Consider the following 27,554-nt stretch of genomic DNA (forward strand, 5'->3'; position numbering starts at 1 on the left):
TGTTGTGGTTTGGTGGTTTGTTGGGGAAGCATAGACTTAGCAAGTGTGGTTTGGGCTGCAGGTGACAATAATTTGGTGACTGTCAGTGTAGTTTCTAACACTGTAATAGTGTAGGTTTTAACAGCACCCCTGTACATGCAAATGAAGGTGATACTTGGCTGCTTTCGACAAATAGGAAAAAAGAAAACAGGCTTCCACATGATTTCCTTCGTGTTACTAAAGCACCTCTGGTTTCTTTGCATTTCTTCTCTATGTTAACACCTTCGGTGATAATCCGTTAACTCCTTCAACAGCTGTTTATTGAGCGCCTACTATTTTCAGGCACTGTTTCAGGTACTAGGATAATAGTGGTGAACAAGACAGGTGAGGCACCTGCTCTCATGATTATAATCTGGGGGGAGGGGTAAGTAGAACAGATAACAAGTTAAAAAAAAACAGATTCACATAATGGTAAGAGCTATCACCCTGTGTTAAGACTGCTGTGATAAAACTTATTTGGGTACATAGCAGAAAATGCTTCTATAGATGGGGGAAAAAAAATACCCTCAAACTTAAATGGGGCTGGGGAAGGGGCAGCTAAATGGGAATCAGTGTCAGGGAAGGCCTTTGTAAGGAGATGGCATTTTGAGGCAGTTAGTGTAATTTTGAGCCATTCATAGGAAGTTCTGGGGAAAAGAGTTCTAGGCAGAGAGGACAGTGTGTTTAAACACTCTTAGGAGGGAATGAACTTGGCCAGTTGGCTGGACACAGTGAGTGAGGGGCTGGGTAGGAGAAGTGGGCAAGGGCCTGAGCTTGGATACCAAGCTAAGGAGTTGGAATTTTATTCTGAGTGCTGTGAGTTGCTGCTGGAAGGTTTACTCTGGTGTTCTTATTACATCCCAGTACATGGGCAAGCAGACTACAGTGGTAATTCCTGCCCTACTGAAAGAACGCTGAGCTCGAGGAGGCTGATTAGGCATATTAGATCACTCAAGATTTTGGAGAATCCTGGAAAAGAGTCTCTAGGTGCTTAGGGACCAAAGAATAGAAAGTCACCCATATTTCTGCCATCCAGAAATAGCCACCATGAAATAATGGTCTGTTTCCTTCTAGTCTGTTTTTTACATAGCAGAAAGCATGCTGTAAAATCAACTTTGCATGATTAACATTACATCATCTATCGTTTTTCTTTATCTTAAAGGATGACTCAATTATATTTTGTTGTGTGGCTTTGCCCTAAGTTACTTAACAATTATCTCGTGGTTGTATGTTCAGATTATTGTTAGATGCTTTTGAATACTATGAACATCCTTTTGATTCAGAGTTTTGTGTTTCCTTTTTCCCCCCTTTCCTTTTTAATTCCTCTACCTTTCTCTTCAAACACAGAAATAAAAGCTATGCTTTTTAACCAACCAGAAAAGTTTGTGATGCGTCTGAAGTATCCTCCTACGTGCATTTTTTTTAGATTAGTAGAAAGTGAAGTATTTCGCATCTTTGTCTATTAGAGGGCTAAATACCATTGTAAGATCCAGAAATCTTAATTTTAGGGCACCCTCCTCAAACTGTCAAATCTTAAGCTTTATGCAGCCTCTGGCCTTGGAATCGGCAGTCTGTTCTCAGATTTGAAAAAATTAATTTTGAAATATTTTGCACTTCAAAATTTTTCCTTATTTTTTGGTTTCCACTAAAATGTTTAAAAATGGGAATACATAAATTCCTTTTTTATAAAACATTTAAAGAAACAACGGAATCAGTGATTTATCTAGCATTAAAAGAAATGCTCCTTTAATATGAATTTTATTAACATTTAACAATGATTTCATCTAGATCAGAAGGAGAGTCTTTTTTCCCTCATGTAAAAATTTATATTCTTGTGGAATATAAATACCTATCCAGAGAGTCAGCAAGGCAAACAATGAAAAGACTGAATTATTAAATAATTTTATATTTTAGGTTAACGTTGCAATCCCTTATGGAACCTCAATAAAAAGTATTTTTATTTTCTAAAATTAATTGAAGCAGAGTCATGCAAAGACAAAAGAGGATTTATTTCGGATTCAAGATCATTTGTGTGAATATATTTGCAAAATAGAAAACTATCCTTCCCTGCCATGTTGTTATTTATTAAAACTAATCTATTAATATAATTATATGTAAATAAACCATAATTTTAGATACCCCAATTTGACTAAAACCAGCAGCTTATGCATTCTTTATTTCCCTTTAACAAAAAATAATTATTTTAAGAAAATACTTTTGAATTATTGCTGTCTTTTTCCAACTGTAAGTTTGCTGAGGTGGTTGGTATACGAGTGCCATTTGGGTTACATTGGAAAGGTTTCAGAGCAGTATGTGTTTTGAGCAGTTTGGTCTTGAAGGTTGGCAGAAATGTAGACTAATAGTAGTGATGTTGTGGTAAAACTTGGAAATGTTTAGGTACTTAACATTTTACTTAAGAGGAGTGCATTATCCCTAAGACAAACAATTAGTCTTGGCAGATGATAAATAAATAGGGTGCTAATTAATGGATGTTGTATTTTCTTGGCAGGAATCCTGTTGTATTTTCCTTTCCAGGATGTTGCATTTTCCTGGCTGACATTTAAGATCTGGAAGTTAGGTTTTATTTGAGTCCTGTGGTATTTTCTGTAGTCATAGGAGAAGTAAAGTGCTGATAAAGGAAAATGGTTTTTACTATAAACATAGACTAGCCTCAGGTGGGTAGAGGCTGAGAGCTGGTTGCTGACCAGACAGGGGATGGTGAACAGGTGATGGAGATCGGGTTTGGAGACAGATCATAGAGCCTTTTCATGCCCTTGCCCATAAGCTGTTCTGCCTCCACCTTTCCTTCCACCCCTCACCTCATGTTCTATATGGTCACCTAGATGCCTTTGAAGATGAGAAACCCCCAAAGAAGAGCCTTCTCTCCAAAGTTTCACAAGGAAAGAGGAAGAGAGGCTGCAGTGATCCTGGGGGTTCAGCAGGTGGTCCAGCAAAAAGGAAAGTGGCCAAGGTGACTGTTAAATCTGAAAACCTCAAGGTTATAAAGGATGAAGCCCTCAGCGATGGGGATGACTTCAGGTGAGATGCCTGCAAAGCTTTGTTTCGGGTCTTGATTTTTCTCATCAGAGAATTGTGAGTAATGAAAACCTCTATTCTTACTTGTCACTGGGGTCCATGGAAGATTGGATCTTTAAGCTCTTCTAGGTACAACTCAGACCTGTAAGAACTGGAAACTTTACAGATAAGAACAGTGACAGTGTGCAGAACGTGATTTGTTTATGCTTCCATAGCCAGACAGTGGCAAAAGCAGGAGAACCCAGGTCTTCTGACTCCTGGTCCAGTGTTCTTTCTGCTACACAAAAATATTAGATATATCACAAAATATTTACCTGCCATTCCAGCTTTATCTCATACTACTTTCCTCAAGCATGCTCGTCTCTGGCCCACCTGGACTTCTCATCATTCACTGAACACATTCTCGTACTTTCTGCACCTGCATTGTGCTCATGGTATTCCCTCTACCTGGAGTGCTTGCTGGCTTCCATCTTGAAGATGCAGATCCGAAACCACCTACTCTAGAGGCTTCACGGATTCTTCCCCCTTCTCTCCTCTGATTTCCTGTAGTGCTTCTAGGGAGTGTGATATGTCTGCCAGTTATTGTTACCACGCCACATACCCAGGCTTACTACCCTGTGACCTCTCAGAGAGCTGGAACCATGTGGGGTTCATTTTCATATGCCCTGTAGCATCGATTGCAGGGCCTTTTATTTGGCAGAAACTGAAAAGGTATTTTTGCAGTGAATGAGCATTTATAGTAATATGTTGTGAACAGTAATTATGAGCCCAGGGAACACTTGGTTATCTGCCTCTTAAGAAAGTTGAGGGGTGGGGAGAAGAGGAAGAACAGAGGGGTAGTTGTTCCTTTGCTTCTTAAACAAATCCTCACTCCCAGTATCTGCTTTTCCAGCAGCCTCTAGTCCTGGCGTGAGAGAGTAGTCCAGTAGAGAGCACAGGAAGGGACATGGGACAGCATGCCGATTTTCTGCCGTGGTTCATCTCTTCTTTTCTCTAGACTTTCCTTCCCTTCCCTTCCCTTCCCATCCCGTCCCATCCTGTCCTGTCCTATCCTGTCCCCGTCCCTGTCCCGTCCCGTCCTTAATGGAGTCTCACTCTGTTGCCCAGGCTGGAGTGTAGTGATGCAATCTTGGTTTACTGCAACCTCTGCCTCCCAGGTTCAAGTGAGCCTCCTGAGTAGCTGGGACTGTAGGCGCCCACCACCATGCCCGGCTAATTTTTGTATTTTTAGTAGAGATGGGGTTCCACCATGTTGGTGTTGAACTCCTGACCTCAGGTGATCTGCCCAGCTCAGCCTCCCAAAGTGCTGGGCTTACAGGCGTGAGCCACTGCTCCCGGCCTCCCCTAGACTTTTCTAAAGAATGCCTCTGAGCTTACTACTTTCCAGTTGCCTCCCCTCACTAGTTGAATTGTATCTCCAGAGACATATACATAGAAATAGGCCATGATACTGCCAAGGAAAGCTCTGAGTTCCCCTTTCCCTCTCCTCTGAGCATTGACTGTGGTCATTTCTGCTATGTTCATTCTAAGGGGAAATTTTTATTGATGTGGTGTTGAGGGAAAGTGGTACCCTAAAAAAAGAGCATATTACTAGAGCTCAAGATTGATGATTGGTTATTTTAAATGTTTATGCCAAAATCCTAGATAATATTCTCACTTGGTACCAAGTGCCAAAGTTTACACAAGTTAAAAGTAACTGGATACTCTAGACACATTTTGTATATGAATTTGCAGAAATATATTACGAATCAGCAAGTACTTAAGTCTTGAACTGTTGTTTAGCCAGCTACTTATCTATGTTATTATCTATTTAGCTAGTTAGCTGTCTATGTATCTTGTTATTTATGACTCACTTATGTGTAGTGACATCCCTGCTTGAAGTTAGACTGCTACGAACAGAAATATGATGTCTCCTTACGTCATATTTCTTAAACATGGAAAAGAAATCTGAGTAGGCTTATAGTAGGATAAGTAAATGTAAATTTTATTCTCTTCTTTCTGGCTCCAAATGCACGTAAATCACACAGATATCACAGTTCTGGAACTCATGTTATTATTTTGGTGTCTTCTAACTTTTCCTTGTCATGTCCAGGCACAGCTGTGTTTTCTTTCACACAGATCTAGATTGGAGGTTTTTGACAGCACATCTGGTATGTATTAGATGGTCAGAGCACGTCTTGATGAGATGTTGAGACACGTGTTGATGGAGGAAGTGAGGCTCAGCGCTTACCAATCATCTTTAAATAGCTGCCACAGATTCTCAATAAATAGGAGGGGTTTTAAAAATTCCGTTTAGCTTGAATGGAACTCCAGGATATCCGAGCCTTCTTCATCTTCCTTCCTGTGGTCTTTACACAGGGACTTTCCAAGTGACCTCAGGAAGGCACACCATCCGAAGAAAGGGGCTACCGTGAATGAAGACAGCAACGAAGAAGAGGAAGAAAGTGAAGATGACTGGGAAGAGGTTGAAGGTGAAACATCTCTCTTTGTTTTTCAGAACTCTTTGGTTCTGTTTGTTTTTTTTTTGTTTGTTTGTTTGATTCTGTTTGGAGTCAAATCACTAATTGCAATCCTGTTGTTTCTTTTGAGCTAATTAGTCCACAGATAAGGTTGTACCAGGGACTTGCTTTGCTATATATGGAAAAACTCATGGCCAAGTTACCAAAGAAGGCTGTTTACTCTCTTTCTCTGGTGACTGTCAATGGGGTAGATATAAATAGAGAGGCAGCACTATTTAGAAGGAGCAGAGGCTTTGAAAGTAGTTAGAACTGAGTTCAGTGCTCAACTTTGCCACTTAGGTAGCAGTGTGAGTGAGTAATTTAATCTTGAGCAAGTAACTTCACCTCTCTGAACTGAGTTTCTCATTAGTAACACTCTGTAAACACCAAATGTTTAGTGTGAGCCGTTCACAGTACAGGCTGTGGGATTATTGTGGGGAAAAGAAAGTTTGCAAATGTATCATACACTCACAGTAAATACCAGCTAATGTTATCATCCTTGATTCCTTCTGTCTGACCTGACTTTTCCCCACCTTTTTATTTTGAAAGTGTTCAAATTTATCAAAAAAGTGAAAAATGTAATGTATGTCCTCTTCACCTAGGTTCATTAACATTTTGCCACACTGAATGTATGTTTCCCTCTGGTTTCATTGTGGAACCATTTGAAAATAAGTTGTAGATATTCTGATATTCCACTGCTGAATACTTCAGCTTGCATTTCCTAATAATTAGACATTCTCCTGCGTGACAAAATGACCTCATCACACCTAAGAAAATGAAAAATAAGTCCCCAATTGTTACAAAAACATCCTTTATAACTGTTTCTTTTTCCACACCAAGATCCAACCAAGCCTTGTATTTGATCATTATGTCTCTTCAGTCTCTGAATATAGAGCACTAGCTCCTGCCCACCACCGTGTTTTGCTTTTCATAGCACTGCCTTTTTTGAAGGGTCGTAGTCTTTTGTTTTGTAGACTGTCTCATGTTCTGGTTTTGTCTGATAAACAGTCACACATCTTTTGATGTTGTTAAACTTGTTTCAGTATCCCTGTATTTCTTGTAAACTAAATCCAAAGATGTGATTTAATTTTGATTAAACTTTTTTTTTTTTTTTTTTGCAAGAATCCTTCCTAGGTGATGCTTTAAACCTTATCTTGCATTGATTAAGCCACCTCTAATGTCAGATTGTTCCTCTTCTAGTCATGCTACCTTTAAGCTAGCTGTATTACCATGTCCTTTTGACATGGCCTCATTAGTCTTTGAGAACATTTTTGTTCGGCTTACACTTTTCTTGCTGTAGACTTGAAACCAGCTTTTTTTCTTCAAGAAGCTGTGGTTCATTTTAATAGAGATTTGTGTATAGAGACCAAGATCTGGCATTAGATGTATTCTTTGCCAGTGAGATGTCATGGCTTCTAGGCCCAGATCCTCTTTTAAGGAACTTTTGCTAATGAAGTTTTCAGTTAGATCCAGTTCAGCAAGTTTAGTCCTTTTCAGCTACTGTATACAAGCAATATAGGGGGCGAAGAGATGAAAAGGATGTATTTCTTGTCACTTTGAGAATGAAAGACGGACACCTAAGTCATGGCTCTATACAAAGCAAATTGTGCTAATTGTTATAGTGATATAGAATGCAGAGAAAAGGAGATTATTCTCATTTGACTTTTTTTTTTAAAAAGAGTTTTAAGTATATACATACATGCATGAGTGTCAACTTTTTAATAGAGGGGTCTGTATGCTTTAGGTCCCTTATCTAAAGATTGCCTGGGTCATGTGGGTTAAATGAGGCACATGAATATATAACACTCAGCACAGTGCCTGGCACATGGTAGGACTCAGGGCAGGGCATGCCTAGGGGTCTCTGTGGGCTCTTTCTCACATTCATGCCTCACTTCCTCTTTCCCAGCAGAACCTTGATTCTGTTCAGTACAGTAGGTTTTATTGTTGTTATTACTATTACTGATTTTTTTAAATGCTTGTTGATAGAACTTAGTGAGCCTGTGCTGGGTGACGTGAGAGAAAGTACAGCCTTCTCTCAATCTCTTCTGCCTGTGAAGCCAGTGGAGATAGAGATTGAAACGCCAGAGCAGGCAAAGACAAGAGAAAGAAGGTAAGCTTAGACCCTTGCTTCTAGGCTCCTGTCACATGTAGTTGGCAATAGCTGCTGCTTAGGAGGACTTTGGAGAAACTTACAGGGGACCAGGACTGAGTATCAAAGTTTTTGAGAACCTTGGGTCAGGAACCTGATTTACCTTTAGAGACTTGAATGAGACACCTTCGTGTCCTGGCTGGGGTGGGGGATGAGGAGAGATAACTCCTATGTGCCAAGGATTGAGCAGGTCATCCGTTACCTTACCTAATCCTTAGAAAAGTGTTATGAATGAGGAGCCAGAGGCTCAGAGACACTAAGTAATGTTTCAGGAGTCACTCAGCCAGTAATTGAGGAGCTGAGACCTAATCCTTCTCATTGACTTGGGATTCACGTTTTCCCTACCATGTCACGCTGCAGGACTTGAGGCAGTGCCCACCGTGGTAGGGAGCCCCTATCCTTCCCAGCATCCTGGAGTACCTCTGCAGCCTCTGATGACCTGGGAATATGGAGCCTCTGATGGCTTGGGAAGTACACTGTGCGATGGGCACGTTACTAGGCACAGTAGAGGGAGATAATACAAATCATTCAAGAAGTGTCAAGTTGTCTTGAAAATTTATGGTATATAGACTGAAAGAGATTTTACACTAGAACAGTGTCACGTAAATGACGGTGTGTTAATTTAACATTAATAAAGGTAATGGCTGCTAAGTAGAGAGTCAGTAGTCGGAAGAGTTGGACAGCCAGAGAAGACATCCTGGAAGAAGTGAGCTTTGAGGCATGTAGGTGAGGTGTGGTCTGCTGTTGGTTGAGAGGAGGGTTGTCTGGGTACAGAATGTCCCAGGCCAAGGTTTGCTGATGAGAAGGAGCCAAAGAGCCTACAGGAAATAGCTGGGTTTCAGATGGACTTGAGTAGCACAGCCTTGTGTGGGGAAAGAGAGTGATTCACTGTCATCCAAGGAGAAGGAATTGCCTGGGGGTGTGGAATCTGGTTTCAGTTCCCCACTTCATTCCCGGATTTTTCACTATGTGTTGCAGTGAAAAGATAAAACTGGAGTTTGAGACACATCTTCGGAGGGCGATGAAACGTTTCAATAAAGAGGTCCACGAGGACACACACAAGGTAAGGGCAAGGGATGACGGGGAAGGACTGTTCGTTGTCGGCGATAAGAGCTTGTGCTCACCGAGGCTTTATTTCTGGCTTTGCTGCTCACTCTGTGGCCATGGCAAGTTTCTTACTCTCTCTGAGCGTTTGTGTCCTCATCGGGGAAGTGGGGGTAGTAATAGTGTCTGCCTGGGAGGGTGGTTGTGTATTATAGGTAAGGTAACTTACAGCACAATGCCTGGCATGCAGCAGAGGCTAAATAACGAGTACTTGCCTTCCATCTCTCCTTTCAGCCATTTAATATCATTAATTCTAATCCCAGCTGCAGGCACTGGCTTTTAACTTCACCTGATAATTATTGAACACCTATACACACCTAGCAAGCTGCTTGGGGTGGTGGGGATAGAGGCTTGGATAAAGCTTATTTCCTACAATTGAGGAGTATCTGATCTCTAGATGGAACATGGACTTCCAAACAGAGAAACTCAAGACTATGCCTGAAACAGTGAAAGAGATCAGCATGGCTCTGTGGAGCTGGGCAAGGCTTTATGTAGGAGAAAGGATTAGAGCCGGGTCTAGGAGAAAAAGTTGAAGACTCTAGCCAAGTTGTGGAGGGGATGGCAAGGTGCCCAGCTCACCTGCGTGTGTGGAGTGTATAGGTTGGGGGGTGGGGGTGAAGGGAGGGCAGGCTTTGGTTTCCCTTTGATGGATGGTGGGCTGCCAGAGAGGATAGCGATGGGATGGGGGAGATGCTTTATGTGCAGCTGCTCCAGAAATCTAGAGGTGCAAGGACGGTGATGAAGTTAGAGAGGGTCGCCTCCTTCATCCAGGCCTGGGGCAAGAAATGAGACAGCTTTGTGCCTTTCACCTCTTGTTGGGTGCTGGAGGTGAAAGAAAGGGAAGATGACTCTCAGGTTTGAGACCTGAGTGAGGAAAGAGAGGCAGCACTATTGATTAAAATAGAGCGACTGTTAGTAGGGGAGGAGGAAGCCAAGGTTGAAGGGAAAACGACGCAAAGCAGTGTGTGAAAAGAGGGGAAGAGGCCATATAATCATTTTAGTAGGTGGATGAAGGGTAGGTTTTGGGGTCAGAGGAAGGGCAAAGATGTGGAGCTTGTGACAGAAAGTTGGGCTCAAACACCCAGGGAGGTGGTGAGAGCAGCCCAGTGAGCCCAGTGAGCTACGTCCCACCACCGGCTTCCACAGGCTTCCAGCAGTCTCACCAGCTCCACCTCACTTGCCTTTCCTCCTGATCTTGTGGAGCAAACCCCAGTTATGACAGCATTTCATCCAGAAATCTTTCAGTATGTATCTCTAAAAGACAAGACCAAAACAAAAACAGTTTGTATTTTGAAAACAAAGCAGTTTGTATTTTGAAGCTTTGAGTTTTGATGATTCCTTTGAAGGAATGAGTATACAGAGAGAAAAAGAGAGGGTGAAAGACAGGCTTGGGAAGTGGCCAATACTAGTATTTTTACTTTCTTATACGTAGGAATGGCAACACATATTTCTTGCCCACAGGATGTCTTGATTTTGGCAGTAAAAGTTCCTCCTGGTCTCTGGCCTTCCTTCCATGCTGCCCCTTCCTCCTTTCCTTTTTACAGGTTCACCTTCTCTGCCTGCTAGCAAATGGCTTCTATCGAAATAACATCTGCAGCCAACCAGATCTGCGTGCTATTGGCCTTTCCATCATCCCAGCCCACTTTACCAGAGTGCTGCCTCGAGATGTGGACACCTACTACCTCTCAAACCTGGTGAAGTGGTAAGGCCCTCCGCCTGTCCTGCAGAGCTGGGGAGTGTAGGATTTGTGTTCCTCTCAGAGGCTGTGTTCAGATCACTTCCACAGACCTTCCCTGAGGTGGTAACTATGGATCAGGTGGTGGGCATGGCATTGAAGATAGAGAAATGCCAGGCATGATCTTGCCCTGGTGTAGCTCCCAGACTGGTGGGGAGACAAATACATACCAGGTAATTACAGGGTGGCATGAGGAGTGCCCTGAAAGGGGTGTTCTGGGAACTGCATACTCACAGTGCAGGGGCGCTTTTCTCAGCTGGGAGGTCTGGGAAGGCTCCCCAAGGAGGTAAAGTCTGAGCTGGGTCTGCAGTGATGAAAGGAGTTAGCAAGACAGGCTGGGGAAAGTAGGACAGGGGCAGGCGGGTCTCACGATTCACTCCCTCTTTTGATTTTCTTGGCTGTAAATGAAGATTCCCATTTGCCCTGACCTCTGACACAAGGAATGCCTGCTTTCTCCCCAGGTTCATTGGAACATTTACAGTTAATGCAGAGCTTTCAGCCAGTGAACAAGATAACCTGCAGACTACATTGGAAAGGAGATTTGCTATTTACTCTGCTCGAGATGATGAGGAATTGGTCCATGTAAGTGATTCCTTCCAGATCACTGTTTTTTATCAGTACTGTTAACTAATGATAATGGCAGCCATGTGCCAGATGCCATTCCAAGTGTGTTACCAACACGACCTCAGTCAGTCCTCGTAATGACGTTGATAGCTGCTGAAGTTCAGAATAGCTATTTGATGCCTCTAAGATCTTTTCCTTGGTGAGCCTGAGAATCGGGATTGGGATTGGCGTCTGAGTGGCAGGCCTGCGTGCTTTCCTCCCTGTCACCTCTAGTGCTGGTGTACCAAAAAGCCCATAATTTTTGGTCAGATGTGCTAGAAATATTTTCATTAATTATTCCAATTTTGTCTTCAAAAGTCCCAAGGAAATGTTTTTTCAAATGGGATGCTGAAGTCCTTGAGAACGTGTTTTTGTATCTCACATTTGGGTGATGACACTGGCAGGCAGCAGTGCAGTGAGGAGGGTTCTGTCCATAAAAAGGAATCGTGATAGCAGAGTGCTCCAGGGACAGGCAGGCTTTATCAAATGCCTACGGGCACCTGTAGGTAAGGCTCTGTCTGAATAAAACAAAAACAGAGATCGAAATGTGGTTTTATCCCTAGAAGATTCCTATTAATCCATACAGTTCAATCTGGAAGTCCCAGATTCTCTGGAGAAAAAGACCAGATTTTTCATATCTGAAGAGGCCAAATGGTTGACATCTTTAGTTCTCTTCTTCCGTATTGCTTTTAAAAAGCCTAAGATATTTGGCAAGGCTGATAATGATGTTATAATATGCTGCCCAAAGAAAACCTTTTTTTTTTTTTTTTTGAGACAGAATCTCTCTCTGCCACCTAGGCTGGAGTGCAGTGGTGCGATCTCAGCTCACTGCAACCTCCACCTCCCAGATTCAAGTGATTCTCATTTCTCAGCCTCCCACGTAGCTGGGATTACAGGTTCACACCACCATGCCTGACTGATTTTTGTATTTTTAGTAGAGATGGGGTTTCACCCTTCACCCTGTTGGCCAGGCTGGTAACTCATTAATATTTTAGTATTGTCCTCCCAGACTTGCTTCCTGTTTATTTGTGTACATATGTATTTGTTTTGCTTATTTGTTTAAGCAAAATGGGATCATATAGCTTTTAAAGAGGGGGTACAATTCAGTGACCATTTAGTACATTTACAGTGTTGTGCAACTACCACCTCTATTTCCAAAATGTTTTTGTGACCCCCATGGGAAACCCTGTATGTACCCATTAAATACCCCGTTGTTACCCCCCGTCCCCGCTCATGGCAACCACCAATCTGTCTTGTGTCTCTGTGGGTTTACCTATTCAGGATATTTAGTATAAAATAAATTATACACTATGTGGCCTTTTGTGCCTGTCTTTTGCTTAGCATAATGTTTTCAAGATTCATGTGCATTTTAGCATATATCAGTATTTCATTAATATTTATGGCTGAATAAGATTCCATTACATGTATATATATTTTCTCTATCCATTGGTGGACATTTCGTTAGTTTCTACCTTGTGGCTGTTGTGAAGAGTGTTGTTAACAATGTCTGTACATATATTTATTTACATACCCTGTTTTCAGTTCTTTTGGGTATATACCTAGGATTGAAATTGCTAGGTCATATGTATATTCTATGTATAACTTTTGGAGAAACCACCAAACTGTTTTCTACGGTTACTCTACCATTTTACATTCCCACCAGCAATGAACAAGAATTCCAAATCTTTGCCAACACTTGGTTATTTTCCAATGTTTTGATTATAGCCATTATGATGGGTGTCAAGTGATACCTCATTGTGGTTTTGATTGCGTTTCTCCAATGACTGATGATGATGAGTGTCTTTTCGTGGGCTTCTTGGTCATTTGTGTATCTTTTTTGAGGACATATCTATTCAAGTATTTGCTTATTTTTTAATTACTTTGCCTTTTTGTTGATGATTTGTAAGAGCTCTTTATGTATTCTGGATATTAGTTACCTATCAAAATACATGCTTTGCACATAGTTTCTCCCATTCTGTAGGTTGTCTTTTTACTTTCTTGATGAAGTCCTTTGATACACAAAAGTTTTGAATTTTGACAAAGTCTGAGTTACCTATTTTTCTTATGCTCTTTGTGCTTTTGGTGTCATATCTAAAATTCCACTGTCAAATCCAAGGTCATAAAGATCGACCCCTGTGTTTTCTTGTAAGAGATTTATAGTTACTGCTCTTACATACATTGAATATTTGCACATATCAGGTAGGTGTTCAACATCATTCTTATGCATGTGGATAGCCATTTGTCCCAGCATTATTTGTTGAAGGGACGATTTTTTCAGTGGGGCTTGGATGGTGTGGCATCCTTTTCAAAAATCAACTGGCCATAAATGTATGGGTTAATTTCCAGCCTCTCAATTCTGTGTTATTGTTCTTACGCCAGTACAACAGTGTTTTGATTACTACAGCTTTGTAGTAAGTTTTGAAATCAGGAAGCCTCAGTGTAACTTTGTTCATTTACAGTATGCTTTGGTTATCTGGGGCCTCTTGCAATTCCATATGAATTTGATGATCTGTTTTTCCATTTCTGTGAAAAAGCTGTTGGAATTTTGATAGGGACTGCTCTGAATCTGTAGATTAATTTATGTGCGATTACCATCTGGTTATTAGGTCTTCTAGTCCATAAGCATGGGTGTCTCTCCTTTTATTTTTGTCTTTAATTTCTCAGCTGTATTTTGTAGTTTTCAGTGTACAGTCTTTCACCTCGGTTAAATTTTTTTCCTAGGTACTTTTTTCTTCTTGATGCTGTTGGAAATGGCATTGTTTTCTTAAGTTCTCTTTTAGATTGTTCATTGCAAATGTATGGAAACACAACTGACTTTTTTGTGTTGTCTTGTACCCTGCAGCTTTGCTGAATTCATTTATTAACTCTACTAGCTTTCTTGTTCGTTTATGTATGGGATCCCATATGGTATCTATAAGTAGGTCATTTTACTTCTTCCTGTCCAGTTTGCATGCCTTTTGTGTCTTTTTCTTGCCTAATTGCTCTGGCTAGGACTTCAAGTACAGTGTTGAATAATGATCGTGACAACAGGCATCCGTCTTTTGTTCCTGATAATTCATGGGGAAAGCTTTCAGTCTTTCACCATTAAGTATCATGCTGGCTCTGGGTTATGATGTTGACTCAGTTTCCTTCTATTCCTAGTGTTTTGAATGTTTTTTTTTTCTCTCATGAAAGCCTGTGGGATTGTCTCAGATGTATTTTTCTGTGTCAGTTGAAATGGTCCTCTGGATTTTCTTTCCTTCATTCTTTTAATGTATATGTAATTGATTGATTTTCTTATGTTGAACCATCCTTGCATTCCTAGAATAAGTACTAGTTGGTCATGTTGTATATGTCTTTTAATATGTTGTTCAATTTTGTTTATTAGTATTTTATTCAGGATTTTTGCATCTATATTCATAAATTGGTTTATTTTCTTGTGATGTATTTGTCTGGCTTTGGCGTCAGGGTAATGCTTGCCTGGTAGAATGAGTTAAAAAATGTTTCCTCTTCTAATGTTTGCAAGAGTTTGAGAAAGATTAAGGTAAATTCCCCTTCAGATGTTTGCTAGAATTCACCAGTGAGGTCATCTAGTCCTAGACTTTTCTTTGTTGGGAGGTTTTTGATTTCTGACTCGATCTGTTGTTACAGATCTGTTCAGATTTTTCATTACTTCTTGAGTCAGGTTTGGTCATGTGTATGTTTCTGGGATTTTGTCCGTTTTCTCTACATTATCTAATTTGTAGGGATCATACAGTTCTGTAACCTGATTTTTTTCCTCAGCAATGTACATTGATAGATTTCTTATTAAAGGTGGTGACTGTGTATGCTTGGGTAGCACTAGACTGTTTCCAGAGTCCTGTCAGCTACATTATCTTGTCCAATCCTCTTTAGAGTCGTGTGAGGAAGCTGAGGCAGGGATTATTCTAGATGCAGAAATCCAGGTGTAGGGAAGTCACTCAGCTAGTGGTGAACACTTAGTTATCCAGACTTCTGGACCGGTGCTCCTGTGCCATGCTGTACAATAAGAAACTGAGAAATTAATATTGGTACAATGCCATCAGCTAAACTACAGACATTATTTGGATTTTCCAAGTTTTCCCGCTGATATCCTTTTTCTGTTCCATGATACTGGTTTGTATTTAGTCATCATGTCTCCTCCAGTGTGTGACAGTGTTTTGATCTTTCCCTGTCTTTCATGATCTTGACACTTTGGAAATTTTTAGCCGCAGAAGAAACAAGGCAAAAGCAATCATTTATCTCACCATAACATGGCTCCTCACACTGGACTTTCTCCTGAGGCTGTGGCAGTAATCAAGGAGAGATGCTGGGACCTGGAGACTCGTGTAGGAAGGCCTTGCCCGAGTACATTATCACTGTTGCCACTGAAGGTCAGGTCCCCTGAGGGGCTCCCAGACTTCCAAGTTAACAGTGTTCAAAGCTGCAGACTCAGTTAAAGATTCAACGTGGGGAAAAATGGAAAACAGGGAACAGACTTAGGTGATCTGATGATAATGATATTTTCTACTACTTCTTCCCAAAGTGGTATTTCATTTTATTATTTTAGTCACAAACGTAACACATATTGACTACAGAACAATCAGAAGATAGGTAAGCAGAGAAAAAAAATCCTGTAAACACCCATAACGCAGTATGTGGATACTTTTTCAAATATCCATGGATGTCTAAATTTATGTTTATGTATTTTTTCTTTTTTTTTTTTTTTTTTTTGAGGCGAAGTCTCGCTCTGTTGCCCAGGCTGGAGTGCTGTGGCGTGATCCCAGCTCACTGCAAGCTCCGCCTCCCGGGTTCACGCCATTCTCCTGCGTCAGCCTCCCGAGTATAGCTGGGACCACAGGCCCCTGCCACCACGACTGGCTAATTTTTTGTATTTTTAGTAGAGATGGGGTTTCACTGTGTTAGCCAGGATGGTGGCGATCTCCTGACCTCGTGATCCACCCACCTCGGCCTCCCAAAGTGCTGGGATTACAAGGCCACTGCACCCGGCCATATTTTTTCTTATAAAAATGTAATCACATCATACTTTTTCAAGGAAAAATTCTATTTTCCTTTAATATATGACGAGCATGTTCCCGTTCTTCTATGAAGATAAACCTCTGCATCATCATTTTTAACAGTGTCTGGAGTTTCCATTGCCCATCGCGTACTGTTAGAAAGTCTGGCTGTTTCCAACTTTTCCCTGTCTTGAACAAGCACCATAACAAACAACATTGAGCTCATTACATCTTTAATTACTTTCTTAGGATAACTATGTTATTCCTTTTCATCATAGATATTCTTACTGATTCTCCGGGCTCTGCAGCTCTTGACCCGGCTGGTATTGTCTCTACAGCCAATTCCTCTGAAGTCAGCAGCAGCAAAGGTGAGGTGCTCTGGGCTGCCAGAGAAGAGCAGCAGTTGACAGGAAACTGTCACACTTAAAAAAATTGATCATTATTTTATTTTTAAGAGCTGATATTCATGGAGTGTGGGTTCTTTCGAGCCTTGCACATACCCTGTGTTAGGGAAGACTCGGGCACATGAGTGGGTATCTGGCAGCCTGAGCTTCATGTGTGCAGAGTGCTGCTTTTGTTTCTGTTGTGTAAATTGGGTGGAATGGTGCCTGTCCTCACTTGCTCCGTGAAGTGCTGATGAGTGAAGCACTGAGTTTTGAGGTGCTCTAGGTTAGCTTCAAAAAGCTAAATGCTATACTCATTGGGGTATTAGCATTATCTGAAGCCTGATGGTCTAGAAGCCGATTTTCATAATATCTGTATTCTTAAAACTACAACTGTATTAAGTTCATACGTATTTGTTTGCAAAATGCATATGTCCGAGGTGGGTAGTAGTACTGCTGAGGAAACTGAAACTCGGAAGTTAAATAATTTACATAACCAATAAGAGTTAGAACTGGAATTCAAACCCATGTTTGACTGTTTCCAAATCTCATGTTCTTTTCTCTTTACCGTTAGGGTGAAAATAATTATACTGTGACCTTATCTAAGATGCTACAGATTTTAGCCATACATGCATACAACCCTGAGGGATAGCTGGTTGATCACTGTCTGAGCTGGGGACATCTTGATGTATTGGTTCTCTAGCTAGTGAATTAACCCTATTAGATTACAGGATTTCTATCATATCCTTAGCAAAAGAGGGAAAAAAAGAAAGCAAAGCAAAATTTCTTACTCTGTTTAAGGGAAAGAAACCTTCCAAGGAGAGACTGACACTGGATCTGGGAGGCTGCTCAGAAACTTCCAGCCAAGTTCTAGAAAACCACACCAAGCCAAAGACCAGCAAAGGAACCAAACAAGAGGAAACCTTTGCTAAGGGCACATGTAAGCCAAGTGCCAAAGGGAAGAGGAACAAGGGAGGCAGAAAGAAACGGAGGAAGCCCTCCTCCAGCGAGGAAGACCAGGGCCCAGGAGACAAGCAGGAGAAGGCAACCCAGCGACGTCCGCATGGCCGGGAGCGGCGGGTGGCCTCTAGGGTGTCTTATAAAGAGGAGAGTGGGAGTGATGAAGCTGGCAGTGGCTCTGATTTTGAGCTCTCCAGTGGAGAAGCCTCTGATCCCTCTGATGAGGATTCCGAACCTGGCCCTCCAAAGCAGAGGAAGGCCCCCGCTCCTCAGAGGACAAAGGCTGGGTCCAAGAGTGCTTCCAGGACCCAATGTGGGAGCCATCGTAAGGACCCAAGCTTGCCAGTGGCATCCTCTAGCTCTTCGAGCAGTAAAAGAGGCAAGAAAATGTCCAGCGATGGTGAGAAGGCAGAAAAAAGGAGCATAGCTGGTGTAGACCAGTGGCTAGAGGTGTTCTGTGAGCAGGAGGAGAAGTGGATATGTGTGGACTGTGTGCACGGCGTGGTGGGCCAGCCTCTGACCTGTTACAGGTACGCCACCAAGCCTATGACCTATGTGGTGGGCATTGACAGTGACGGCTGGGTCCGAGATGTCACACAGAGGTACGACCCAGCCTGGATGACAGTGACCCGCAAGTGCCGAGTTGATGCTGAGTGGTGGGCAGAGACCTTGAGACCATACCAGAGCCCATTTATGGACAGGGAGAAGAAAGAAGACTTGGAGGTAAGGCCTTGGCTGCCAGGGGCTTTTAAGACCCAGTCAGGTTATTAAAATTATTCCTGTTTTTGAGCACCTTATATATGCCCAGCACTATGTTGGGTGTTTTTAGTGGGTTGTCTCATTTAATTGTCTCAGTAGTATAAAGCTGGGGCAGTTGCTGCCTTAATTTTAGCGGTAAAAGTTGTGGAGATGAGAGATGAACTGCCATGGTGTTTGAGCCCAGGTCTGTGTGGCTTTGGAGCCTGTATACTATTAGTTATTGCCCAGTTATAAATTTGGAGCTTTAGAATAATTTATGCAAGTAATATAACTCAGACTGAGTGAAAGAAGGAATAGCCCATGGATATATTCTCCCCCTTCCCCCATCACGCGTGCATGTAAAGATGCATGTGCAAACACCCCTCATACATAGAACACTCACCTCCTGGGAAAGAGTGGTCTCGGAATGAGACAATATCTTCAGTCTATTGAGAAGGCAGATTGGGAGGCAGAGACTTCTAGAACATAACACAGCTATGTCACTTGATCCTAGAACCAGCACTTAACACCAGGAAGAGTGCCCGAGCTGCCTGTGTGTACGGCAGTGGTGGCGTTGGGTGGAGCTTGCCATTTCTACACAGGAACATGCCCAGATTTGTCACAGGTTTATTTCCAATCACTCAGGATAGGTAATTTGCAGATTTATTAATCATTTCCTATAGGAATGCAGTGCATCCCACATTGAGTGTTTGCTCCAGGGGTGTTCTTGGTTCATTTTACCTAGTAATGACGGGTTAAGTGGAAATTATGCAGATGGTATTGTAACTAATGTACCTAAAGCTCAGTGGAAGCTGAACATGCAGCGTCCTCTCCTACTCTCAGCAACTCCACATTGCCAGTCCTTACTAGTCTGTTGGGGTTTTTGAAGAAATGCCAAGGGCAAGCCTAAGAGAGCCTGGTGAACAGGGTGACTTAAAGCAGTGAATTGCCTACTGAGCAATGAGCAATCTTAGAGAAGGGCAGAGAGAACACTGTCAGAGTGGACCAAGAGAAAAGTCGCAGGGTGAGAACCACTGCTCTCAATTTCCTGTGAGAGCTGGCAGATAAGCTCACACTCTTCTTAGAAGAGGATTGTCCCTTTGAGATAAGACCTTCTTACTGAAGAGCATTGTGTGTTTTTCTTCCTTGCAGACCTTTAACAGAGCAGGCGCTGATCTGCTGGGGCTGGGTTAGGCATCTAAGCATTCAAATAGGTTAGACAACTTTTTGAAGTTGCCACAAGCCACAAATTTATTTGATTCTTTTTAGCTTTTGATTCATCTGTGACCGACTTACTGGCCGGAGCTACAGATGTGATGTTACAAAAATCATTAGTGTTCATGAAACCTTGGATCCACCATCTGTTGTCAGAACAACTTAGTCTAAGGATCATCTCCCTCAAACTTCATTTCCTCTTCTAAATAACATGCTCAACTTTGTCTGTCTGGCCTTTGCAGTTTCAGGCAAAACACATGGACCAACCTTTGCCCACTGCCATTGGCTTATATAAGAACCATCCTCTGTATGCCCTGAAGCGGCATCTCCTGAAATATGAGGCCATCTATCCTGAGACAGCTGCCATCCTTGGGTATTGTCGTGGAGAAGCGGTCTACTCCAGGTGCGTGAGGCAGCCTGGTTGGCCTCAGGGGCTTCCTGGTGGTGTGGGATTAACAGCCTTCTTCCTGGGCAAAGGGTGCTGATGGGAGCTCATCTGACTTATCAGTGTTCTCAGGCTAAGCCAGTGTGCGTGTACTGTGTGTGTGTGATGTGTAGGAGAGAAGAAAATTTGAAAATTAAAACAGGGATTAAAAGAATGGTAGGGGAAAAACAGTTACAAAGGAAAAGAAAATACAAAGTAGGAAAAATAAAATTTAAGATAGGGCAATATAAAACACGCCCCACAAATACAAGTTAAAAACATACAAAAGGAAGGAACAAAGGATTTGATTATGGAAGTTAAAAGTGAGTGGATTTTTCCTGGGTACAGAGCTCTGTTTGGCATGAAAAAGTTCTGGAAATGGTGGTAATGGTTGTACAATGTTGTGAATGGACCTAATGCCACTGAACTGCACACTTAAAAATGGTTAAAATGGTGTATTTTATGTGACTGTATTTTATACCACAGTAAAAAGAAATAGCTAAAAAAGGAGTGGAATAAGAGCAAAAAATGAATAAAATATATATAAAATTAAAATTGAAAAATGTTAATACAATTTTGAGGTAAGAAAAAATAGATACAGGAATTTTGAGAAATGGGAATAAAAAGCAAGTAAAATAAGTGATTTTAAAAGAAATGGGATGTACAAGACCAAGAAATAGGAGATGTTCTTAAATGAGAAAACAGGAAGTAAAGAGAAAAAGGAAGCATAGGGAAACCCACATGAGAGTGGGTGATTTGAGTCCTCCCACTGGGGATGACTTCCTGCTTGTCAGCCCCCCGTGGGAGTCATACTGGACCCTCTCTTCAGGGCTCTGCCCTGGCTTTTTGTTTGATGTCGGGGGCACACCGCCCTGGGCAGGGGCAGGGCTTTGTTGTTCTGGGACTTTAGCACCCAGCAGTCAAAGGCAGCAGGGGGCCTGGGCTGCCTTGATAGAGGCTTCCTCTTATGGGTATGTATAGTAGTTGGGAGAAAGACTGTTGGGAAGAGAGTGCTGGCGTCGTCCAGGGGCACCATGTCAGTGATAGAAGGAAGCATTAGAGGTGCATATTTATTGATTTTTTTAAATTGTGGCAAAATATATGTAACATAAAATTTACCATCTCAACCTTTTGAAGTGTACAGCCTACAGCATTAAGCACATTCACACTGTCATCCAGCCATCACCACCATCCATCTCCAGATTTCTTTTCCCCTTCCCAAACCAAAACTCCGTCCCCATCAGAAACTCCCCATTCCCCTTCTCCAGCCCTGCACCCACCATTCTCCTTTCTGTCTCTGAGTGTGCCTACTATAGGGACCCATGTAGGTGGAATCATGCGGTATTTATAGTCATACTGTGACTGGCTTATTTCACTTAGCATAATGTCCTCAGGGTTCATCCATATTGTATGTAGCATGGGTCAGAATTTCCTTCCTTAAATTTTAGGCCGAAACTCCATTGTGTGGGCAGACCACATTTTGCTTGTGCCTTCATCCATCAATGGGCACTTGGCTTGTCTCCATCTTTCAGCTGTTGTGAATTATGCCGCTGGGAACATGGGTGTGCAGATAACTTTTGAAGATTCTGCTTTCAGGTTTTTTTTTTTTTTTGTATATACCCAGTGCAGTTACTAGGCCAGATAGTAATTCCCATCATTTTTTTAGGAACCACCTTACCATTTCCACAGCAGCTGCACCCATTTTACATTTTCACCAACAGTCCACAAGGTCTCCACTTTCTCCACATCCTCACTGACACTTGTTACTTTCTGTGTTTTGGTAATAGCCATTTTAACGAGTGTGAAAAGGTTAGAAGTTCACATTTATTCCAAGAGGACTGTGACCACTTCCCTGCTGTTTTCCTTAGGAAGATGTCCAGATGCTGCCTGTCAACCCCTAAGACCCCTTTTTTACCCGCTCCTGTCTGAAGACCACACCATTACATAATCACTCCTCTGGGCAGTCAAAGATGTTCCCCTCCCCCCTGCCGGGAGCATGAGTGGAGCTTTGAGCTCTGGCAGGTTGATGCTACTGGCAGAAGCGCTGCTCTGGCACTCAGGACATGTCCGGTCCTCCCAGCAACCATGTGTGGTAGAAAGGACAAGCTCACTGTCCCTAGTTGATAGGCGAGGACACAGGTGCTCCTTGACTTAGGATGAGGCTGGATCTCCATAAACCCGTTGGAAGCTGAAAATAGGATATCCTAAGTTGAGAATGTATTTAATATACCTAACCTGCCCTAACTGGACCTCATGTAGGTGGAATCATACGGTATTTATGGTCATTTTGTGACTGGCTTATTTCACTTAGCATAAAGTCCTCAAGGTTTACTCCTGTTGTATGTAGCATGGGTCATAGCTTAGCTGAGCCTCCCTTAAACGTGCTGAGAACACATTAGCCTCCAGTTGGGTACAGTTACCTAACACAAAGCCTATAATGAAGCACTGAATATCCATGTAATTTATTGAATACTGAACATGAAAAAGAGAATGGTTGTATGGGTACTTGAGGTACAGTTTCTCCCGAGTGTATATTGCTTTTGCATTATCATAAAGTTGAAAAATCTTGAATCAAACCATTGGATGTTGGGCACTGTCTGTACTGAGGCTCAGGAAGGTAAAGTGACTTGTCCAGATGGCCCAGCCAGGAAGTGGCACAGGTAAGATTCAACCTCCATCCATTGTGCTGTGCTGAAATTCAGCCTCAGATTCCCTTGTGGGTAAGGGCCTGAACCTGCACTAGGAGGAAATGGGGTGCCCTTGCTCATTGAAGCCGCTCCCTGGGCAGAGTGAAGGGGTGCAAACTAACTAGATGGGCGTGCCCTATTAAAGATGGCTTGGCAAGGGAAGGGTTTAGCCTCATTGGAAAGTAGACTTGCACGGCTTTGGTGAGCTCTTAGCTCTGGAGGAAGAGTGAAGCCAGAGGATCTTTGCCTGCAGGGATCATTTGACTGTTCCATGTGTATGTGTCTTGATTCTGTGATAGCTTATTAGCTTATTATAGTTGGTTTCTCTGCAGCCTTCCTTTGGGTTCACTGTCCTCTCCTCTGGACACTTCCCCCCACATGGTGTTAATAGCAGATCAGAGCCTCAGCAGGTGCTTGCTTGGTGGTGGTAGTAAACGTGAGTAACTGCCTGCACACAGTGGCCTTTACCCCATCCTGATAGACTGTAGCTGGAGCTCTCACAGGCTCTGGCACCAGAGGAGAGGAAAACCTATAAAGGGGAGGAATGGTGGAGGCAAGGCACAAAGGCTGCAGAGTAACTCCATGCAGATTAGGGTTTGTAAGTGGACACATCCCCCAAAAGACAGGCAGTCCACATTCAAGGCTGTTTGGCTAGCACAGCTCCTTTGGGCCCCCTAGGAACCTGGCCTGCTTCAGGGTGGCAGAACCTGAGGAGGGAGCCTGCAGGGCCCCTCTGAGTTTGCCTTTGTGTCCTGTGTTGGTTCCGCAGGGATTGTGTGCACACTCTGCATTCCAGGGACACGTGGCTGAAGAAAGCAAGAGTGGTGAGGCTTGGAGAAGTACCCTACAAGGTAACTGGAGCTGGAGGGTCCCAGCGGGGAGTGGTGACGCAGGACTGTAGCTGAGTGGGAGAACCGGGGGCAGAGAAGTGATGATGAGGAGCCTCCCAGTCCTGCCCAGGATCCTGATCAGAAATGTCTCACTTTCTTGGTTTGAGCAGGATTCAAGGAGGAGAGAAACATATCTTTAAATTGTCTTATTAATAAGACATTTGTAAGAAATTGATCTTCCAAAACAGAAAAGAAATCTAGGCCAAATAGTAGGCCTCAGACTCCTTATGTGAGTTCAAAGGTTCTACAGGTTGGAATTGAGTTACTGGATGGTCCTGGGAGGTCAAAGCCCTGCTTTATAGCAGCACGTTCTCCAGTCAGATTATCCTTCTGTTTGGCAGTTCTCCGAGCATTTTGCATGTGTGTGTTCTCTGTTGCCTCAAAAGCCATAGGAATTGGCATGATGATGCCCATTTTACAGATGAGAAAGCTGAAGCTCAGGGCAAGTGACTTGTCCAAGTCCCCACAGTTAGAAAAATGGCAGAGCAGAGCCCAGGTGAGAATCCCAGGGTCTGCCTTGAAGCCAGTGCTCCTTTCACACTGTGCTGCGGTATTGTTAGACTGGTTGCTCTTGAGGAACACGAACTGAGCGAGGTCCCACAGAGACTATTCACAGGACACACAGCTCAGTACGACCAGCAGAGTAAAGTGGCCGATCACAGAGACCATTTACTCCTCATCAGACCCCAGGAGTCCTTGGGGGTTGCAAGACTCCGGGAAGCTGGGTGGGGAGTGGAGGGGCCTCCGCTTAGTGGGAAGGGCTGTAGGTGCTGGTCGCAGTCACTGCCAGCAACAGGCTGGAGTGTGTGATGCCCCTTGCCCCGGCCTGCAGGGCTGCTGAGGATTTTCTCTGCACCATCTCACCTGTCTTTCATGCTGGAACCAGCATAGCACTGTCCAGTTGAAATGTAACATGAGCCACACATTTAAATTTTTTAGTAGCTACATTAAAAACCAAAAACAGTTGGAATTTTAACGTTAAAATATATCCAGATATATCTAAAATACTATTTCAGCAGTAAGAAATATTTTAAAGTGTTGAGATACTTAAATCCATTTTGTTCCTAAGTCTCTTTAATCCTTTGTGTTTTTGACTTTCTAAATCCATTTTGTTCCTAAGTCTCTCTAATCCTTTGTGTTTTGACTTTCTGTACCTCAGTTCAGAACAGCCACATTTCAGGTGTGCAGTGGCCACATGTGACTGGTGGCTGTCATGGTAGCACAGTTCTGGAATAATCCCAAATCTCTCAAATTTACCCCTTGTTCTGATCCCCACCACCCCAACTCCTGCCTCAGTGTCTTTTGCTTGGGCAACATCCACAGCCTCCACTCTAGCCTGAATCCATTCCCCTGTCAGTCACTAGGCTCTTTCTGTGCGTTCCAGCCATCCTTGCCCCACCCTGACCAGCGCCTTTAGTCCGAGTGCCGCACCCTCCCCATGGTGCAAAGTGATGTTCTGGTGCTTACTGCCTCTGCATTCCAAAGGACTTCAGAGGCCCCAGGTCCCAGTGTTCTCCCACCTCTGTGTCCTTTGGGGTCCAGCCCTGTTATCTTGGGCAACTCCTTGCCCCTTTAAGCCTCTGCTCAGGCAGGACCTGTTCTGAGCAGCCTTTTTGCCTCCACTGTCCTCAGGGCTGGGCAAGGGCTTGCCTCTGAGCTCTCATTCCACCCTGTACTCTTCACGCTGAGTTGTAGCTACATCTCTTCCCCTGCAGGAGCCTGAGCTCCTAAGAGAAAAGACTGTCCCCGCTCTGTCCCTCCTTCATGACTGGGTTATGGCCTGGTCTCCAAGAGATCCCAGTGGAAGTTTACTGAACAGTGCTGGGTGAATGGCTTCTCAGAAAGGGATGGTTGTCAGAACTCAGAGTCCCTCAGTCCCTGAAGCGGTGACAGAGAGGGTGCGCCCAGAGACAGTGGCAGGAATGGACATGAGAGCTCACAGGCCACCCCCAACCTGGGGAATGGTTTTTCACATTTTTAAAGGGTTATAAGAATGAGAAGAATAGGCCGGGCACGGTGGCTCACACCTGTAATCCCAGCACATTGGGAGGCCGAGGCGGGTGGATCACAAGGTCAGGAGATCGAGACCATCCTGGCTAACACAGTGAAACCCTGTCTCTACTAAAAATACAAAAAATTAGCCAGGTGTGGTGGCGGGTGCCTGTAGTCCCAGCTACTTGGGAGGCTGGGGCAGGAGAATGGCATGAACCCAGGAGGCGGAGCTTCCAGTGAGCTCAGGCTCAGATTGCGCCACTGCACTCCAGCCTGGGCGACAGAGCGAGACTCCGTCTCAAAATAATAATAATAAGAAGAAGAAGAATAAAGAATATGTGATGGAGGCCACACATGACCCTTTACAGAATAAGCTTGTGGGCCCCTGCACTAGAGGAAGTCTGTACGTCCAGGCCCAGGGGCCAGCCCTCAGCCACATGCCCATGCCTGCCTCCTCTAAGAGTTACGTGACTCTGTCCTTGCCGGTCCTGCGCCCCTCTCACCACGTCACTCCCTAGGGAAGATCTTGGCCTTGGCCACTGCACGCTGTTGGGGAGCACACGGGGGGTCCTGAACTGTCAGTGCTTTCCAGGGCATGTGAGCAGACATAGGTTATATGTTGAGACATAGGCTCTTCTGATGGCCAGTGACCTAAATTGTAAATCCTGGTTCTTGTCACTTACCAGCCATCGGCTCTTAAGACCTAGCTTGTGGGTTTGTTGAAAAAATTAAATAAGTTAATGACATATAAAGCACTGAAGATAGGCTGGGCGCAGTGTTTCATGCTGTAATTCCAGCACTTTGGGAGGCCAAGGCAGGTGGATCATTTGAGGTCAGAAGTTTGAGACCAGCCGGGTCAACATGGTGACACCCCATCTCTACCAAAAATATAAAAATTAGCTGGGCATGGTGGCAAGTGCTTGTAGTCCCAGCTACTCAGGAGACAGGCATGAGAATCACTTGAATCCGGGAGGTGGAGGTTGCAGTGAAGTGAGATCACACCAGTGCACTCCAGCCTGGGCAACAGAGTGAGTCTCCATCTCAGGGGTGGCGGTGGGGGAAGCACTGAGAATAGTGCCTGGGATAGAGAACGCTCTATAAATGTTAGCTAGTGCTTGTAGTAAGAAAAGGGGAGCAGCCGGACACAGTGGCTCACGCCTGTAATCCCAGCCCTTTGGGAGGTTGAGGCAGGTGGATCACCTGAGGTCAGGAGTTCAAGACCAGCCTGGCAAACACAGTGAAACCCCGTCTCTACTAAAAATACAAAAATTAACCAGGCGTGGCGGCGGACACCCAGCTACTTGGGAGGCTGAGGCAGGAGAATTGCTTGAACCCAGGAGGCAGAGGTTGCAGCGAGCCAAGATTGCACCACTGTACTCCAGCCTGGGTGACAGAGTAAGACTCCATCTCAAAAAAAAAAAGGGGGGGGGGGAGAAAAAGCACCCCAGCTGGTAGGCGTGTTGTGAGGGTTCACTGGGTACCAGGCATGCAGCACTGAGCATGGTGCCGGGCCTGGTGCCAAGGAACTGGTCACCTTTGTTGTCAACTGTGGCCGTGTCCTCTGGTGCAGATGGTGAAAGGCTTTTCCAACCGTGCTCGGAAAGCCCGACTTGCTGAGCCCCAGCTGCGGGAGGAAAATGACCTGGGCCTGTTTGGCTACTGGCAGACAGAGGAGTATCAGCCCCCCGTGGCCGTGGACGGGAAGGTAAGGGCAGCATCAGAAGGGGTCAGTACCAGGCTACCTTGTTCCCCTGCTGGCCAAATCCTGACGTGCTTACCCGCCACAGGTGCCCCGGAACGAGTTTGGGAATGTGTACCTCTTCCTGCCCAGCATGATGCCTATTGGCTGTGTCCAGCTGAACCTGCCCAATCTACACCGCGTGGCCCGCAAGCTGGACATCGACTGTGTCCAGGCCATCACTGGCTTCGATTTCCATGGCGGCTACTCCCATCCCGTGTGCGTGAGGGGCCTTCGATGGAGGCTAAACAGAGGGATGGGGAGGGGTGGCTCCAGAGACGGGGAGGGAAAGCTGGCATGGGGCTACTGGGAGTTGAGGCCTGGTGGCTCCAGTTTTCAGGATGTTACACTGGATTTGCAAAGTCAGTGCTTTACCAATTCTGGCTTGCC

At 44.0% G+C, this 27,554-nt stretch overlaps 1 protein-coding gene across 1 annotated transcript in view; it reads left to right on the forward strand.

The window, feature by feature from the left end:
* Positions 1–27,554, forward strand: part of XPC (XPC complex subunit, DNA damage recognition and repair factor) — a 33,565-nt gene that overhangs the window by 2,764 nt on the left and 3,247 nt on the right. The window contains exons 2-13 of the mRNA XM_007985311.3: positions 2,862–3,057; positions 5,413–5,525; positions 7,539–7,662; positions 8,680–8,764; positions 10,350–10,507; positions 11,002–11,122; positions 16,416–16,505; positions 17,322–18,203; positions 19,676–19,836; positions 23,314–23,395; positions 26,997–27,131; positions 27,214–27,383. Coding sequence (XP_007983502.3) covers positions 2,862–3,057; positions 5,413–5,525; positions 7,539–7,662; positions 8,680–8,764; positions 10,350–10,507; positions 11,002–11,122; positions 16,416–16,505; positions 17,322–18,203; positions 19,676–19,836; positions 23,314–23,395; positions 26,997–27,131; positions 27,214–27,383 — 2,317 coding nt within the window. The remainder of the gene's footprint in view (positions 1–2,861; positions 3,058–5,412; positions 5,526–7,538; positions 7,663–8,679; positions 8,765–10,349; positions 10,508–11,001; positions 11,123–16,415; positions 16,506–17,321; positions 18,204–19,675; positions 19,837–23,313; positions 23,396–26,996; positions 27,132–27,213; positions 27,384–27,554) is intronic.

Source organism: Chlorocebus sabaeus, chromosome 22, assembly GCF_047675955.1.
Source record: "Chlorocebus sabaeus isolate Y175 chromosome 22, mChlSab1.0.hap1, whole genome shotgun sequence".
In the NCBI taxonomy this organism is placed as follows: domain Eukaryota; kingdom Metazoa; phylum Chordata; class Mammalia; order Primates; family Cercopithecidae; genus Chlorocebus; species Chlorocebus sabaeus.